Source organism: Asparagus officinalis, unplaced genomic scaffold (assembly GCF_001876935.1).
Source record: "Asparagus officinalis unplaced genomic scaffold, Aspof.V1 AsparagusV1_Un2280, whole genome shotgun sequence".
NCBI lineage: Eukaryota > Viridiplantae > Streptophyta > Magnoliopsida > Asparagales > Asparagaceae > Asparagus > Asparagus officinalis.
In genome coordinates, this window is record NW_017974539.1 from 447 (window position 1) to 4,525 (window position 4,079).

General features: G+C 30.9%; 1 protein-coding gene across 1 annotated transcript; it reads left to right on the forward strand.

Moving 5' to 3' along the window:
• Window positions 1-560: 560 nt before the first annotated feature.
• On the forward strand, window positions 561-2,584 carry LOC109828540 (coatomer subunit delta-1-like; the record flags this gene model as incomplete). The annotated part of the gene is made up of 5 exons (XM_020395510.1): window positions 561-669; window positions 761-914; window positions 1,295-1,357; window positions 1,451-1,547; window positions 2,242-2,584. Coding segments are annotated over 5 exons (513 nt in total), but the record flags the coding sequence as incomplete, so codon positions are not given.
• Between the last annotated feature and the right edge of the window lie 1,495 nt (window positions 2,585-4,079).

Consider the following 4,079-nt stretch of genomic DNA (forward strand, 5'->3'; position numbering starts at 1 on the left):
CATCACCAATATAACTACAAAGAAAATCATGATTTTAGGTCCATTCTTTCTCTCTTTGCTATCAGTCGTATATCTGGGAAGGTTTTTGATAGTTACTTTTTCCTGTTTGCAAATTGCAACCTATGTGCAATGTTTTAAATATCGGATATCGGGGAAATATCGGATGGCCAAAATTCATATCGGATTGCGGATATCGGGAAAATATCAGGGATATGTAGTAAATATCGGAATGCTATAATGAATGTTTGCATACATAGTATACTGCATTAAAATGTAATCTCAACATATGTAATGAAATTTAAGCATACAAAATATGAATAATATATGTTTAGGATCGCTAATCAACCTTCTAAAACAAACAAAAGTGCAAAGCAACGTTGCAACATTCGATCTGCTTTTTTTAGGGCAAAATGTCATTTGATATAATGGGAAAATCTTGATATCTCGCCCAAAAATTCCAAACACGGTATATTATTTTGCAACAAGCTATATAAAAAGATATATTGGTCCACATATCGGCTAATATATCGGCCATATCGGGGATTTATCACTCAAAATAGCCAAAAAGCCTGAAGGATCCAAACAGGCCTTTCCCCACTGGTCAAAATGATGTTAATTTGATCAAGTGGAGAATCCAAGGCATGAATGAGGCCTCTTTGCCATTGACTGGTGGGTTTACATTTTGAAGTCATCTTATCTTAAACAATGTTCATTTTAACATTTTCAGCACTGCTTACTGATTGATTGTATCTATGTGCAGTTAACTGCTGGCCCACTGTTTCTGGAAGTGAGACGTTTGTTAATATTGAATATGAAGCTTTTGAGACGTTTGACCTGCAAAATGTTTTGATAACTATACCTCTTCCTGCAAGTCGAGAACCACCTAGTGTAAGGCAGATAGATGGAGAATGGAGGTAAAGTTGATGTTTCCTTTTTGCAAATGTAAATAGATTCTGAATTCTGATTCTTTGTTTTCTTCTTCATAACCATTTTGCACTGGACATGCCTCCCACCGGTTGAGTGGAGTGTGTGTATGTGTTGTGTGATTGCTTTAGAATGAAAAAGCCAGAATTAATATTTTAACCACTTTAGAATTTTACGAATCCTTCACCATTTCTCTAACTGATGAGGAAAATGTATTTATCCTGTTTGGAGTTTAATATCTTAAGTCTTCAGTACATTATTTACTTTGGCCAAGATTGTAAGGTAGAACAATGGCCATTTAGATTCAGATATATTTAGATAATATCAGTTTTTCCACCAGTGGTTCTGCCCTTTGATATCTCAATTTCAGGTATGATGCAAGGAATTCGACATTGGAATGGTCAATCCTTCTCGTCGATAATACTAACCGGAGGTAATATAATCATGTCTAGGAATAAATCTGTAATGGGAGCTCTTTCAGAGATTTATTTTTTAAATGATTCATTCAACTTGTCATTGTTGACAGTGGATCCATGGAGTTTGTCGTGCCTCCTGCTGATCCATCTTCATTCTTCCCCATCGCAATCAAGTTTACCGCGGCCAACACTTTCAGTGACGTAAAGGTTGCACACTTGACTATCTGCTTTTATTGCATTTGTCATATAGCATTCACTGTATTTCCTTGGTAATGTAATTCTTGTGAAGTAGCAGTTGTTCTTAACATCTTTATATCCTTTAGTAGGAGTTATTAGGACCTCTCCCGTCTTTTTTTTTTACAGTAAAACGTATCCTGTTCCATCTCTCCAATCACCTTTTTTGAGAGCCACAAAGTTAATTTTTCCTTCTAATATTTTTATGTTGTGTTTTGTGATTGGACCACTATTGACTGTTCCAAGTAAGCACATTAGATCTAATATGAAGCTCCCATCCATTTGGGTTTATTCTATTAGATATAATTATTAGGGTTCATTCCATTAAATTTGGTAAACTTTATTATTTATTCCCCTGTAAAGATTTGTTTGTTAGTTCCTACTTCTTTGAACTTCCCCCTTCATGCAATTATATAAAGCATCACATGCAATTTGCAAGCTTCTCCATATGATCAATAATCCTTGAAAGATATCTTTGCTGCAGTTTGTAACTCATTGTTCTTGTTTTAGCTTGCTTTAACCATCAATATACACACCATTGTCTTCCTTTGACTGTGGATTTTCTCAATGTTTGTTTTTTGGTTTGAAAACTGCGGATTAAAGAGGCGGAGATGGCGATTTGGAAGATGTCCATGTATTTTAACACGAGCTTTGTAATTTTTTGCAGGTTGGAAATGTCATACCGATTAGAGGTGGTCCTCCTCCAAAGTATGCTCAAAGGATACAGCTGATAGCAGACAATTACGAGGTGGTTTGAGTTTAGAAGGGGAAAATGGTTGCCCATTTGACATTGGATGTGGATTTGATTTAAGCTACGAGGGTTTTCCTTTTTTGTTCAGGATGTGGATCATTATGTTTCTTGCTGTTTCTTTTAGTTTTGGAAGAGTGGAAGATATACATGGAAGTTTTTATGTGCTTAACGGAGTCTCAATGTTCTGTTTGTATCAATGATACCTTGCATTACAGGAATTTTATCTTTGAGTACCATATGATCTTTGGGGGTCTATTTTTGCATATCTTTCCATCTTAGGCATCTGTTTGATTTGACAAGCATATACAGTATAAAATGAGTTGTCAAGAAATAAGAGTAAGAGAGATGAGAACGATACAAAAGAGAATATGAAGTTTATTCTTAATCATTGATAGACTTCATAAAAAATATAAATTAAAGATTAATGCTAACTCTAGTATACTTTTATATGATAAAAACATCCACATAAGAATATAAAAGTACTAAAAAAATTCATGAAACTCCATTCTAAAGATTCCTAATTTCACTAAAAATAATTAAACTATTCTATAAAATATTCAGAAAATATTATTTTTTATTTCTTCTATTTTATTTTTTTATTGAGTTAAGATCAATCCTTCTTCAGGTTTATCATTTATCATTTCTCGGGCAATTCTAGAGTATTGTCTTCATCATCTACATCAATTGTGACATCAGGCTAATTTTGTATTTTTTATGCTATTATCTTTCCTGGGCTCATTAATTTTTTATCATCTCATTTAACTTTACAAAGAAGTCAAATGTACTTATGATGTTCAACACAAACTGCTCAAAATATAGACTTCAATTTTTTTTTCTATTTCAATGATAATAAATATTAATTTCATATATATAAAATTCTTTGTGTTCCTAATTTATTACTTAAATAAATTAGAAGCTATCTCTTTATTTTCCTCTAAAATGAATTCTTCTGATGTACATCCAATAAGAATTTATGTTATTTCAATAATATTACCTTTGCTCTATCCCTGTCATTTTTCATAAAGATCTAAACTAAATACCTGCATTATTCATTACCAATTTCTCTTAGATTATAACATTAATATTTAATTTGAAGAACACAGTATGGAATTTATGAATACTTACTAATTTTTCTTATGTCTTCCATGGAGATTTTTTCTTTGATTAGGATAAAATTATTAAATTATTTTTAATGTAACTCATACAGTGCTTCATTAATAGATATGTCTTATGTTAATGCTAATTCAAGTGATTCATTGACGTTTTCTGAATTTTAAATTTATTGCCATCACTACTTTCCCATTTGCAATGGAAATAACTCAATTATTTTAAAGTTATCTCTAAATATTCTAATAGTTTCTCCATATGTAATTCCTTGTATTCTTTTACCCTATAAATATTATTAACGTCAAAGATTAAAGTTTCTAAATTAAAATCAATTAATGCTAAGGTATAATATTATAGTGTTTTATCATTTCTATGGATTTAAACATCTATCAATTAATGTTACGAATGTATTTTAGCTACCCTAACATATTACTAAAATTATATGAAATTATACATCTATCAATTAATGTTACGAATGTATTTTAGCTACCCTAACATATTACTAAAATTATATGAAATTATTTTAATTTATATAGTGTCGATAATTTTTAATCTATAATATTTTTTAAAATTTTATTCCTTAACTGGATGTTTTTAATCAATTCTTATTGTTTTTGTTTACCAGTATCAACTTAGACTATTCTTAG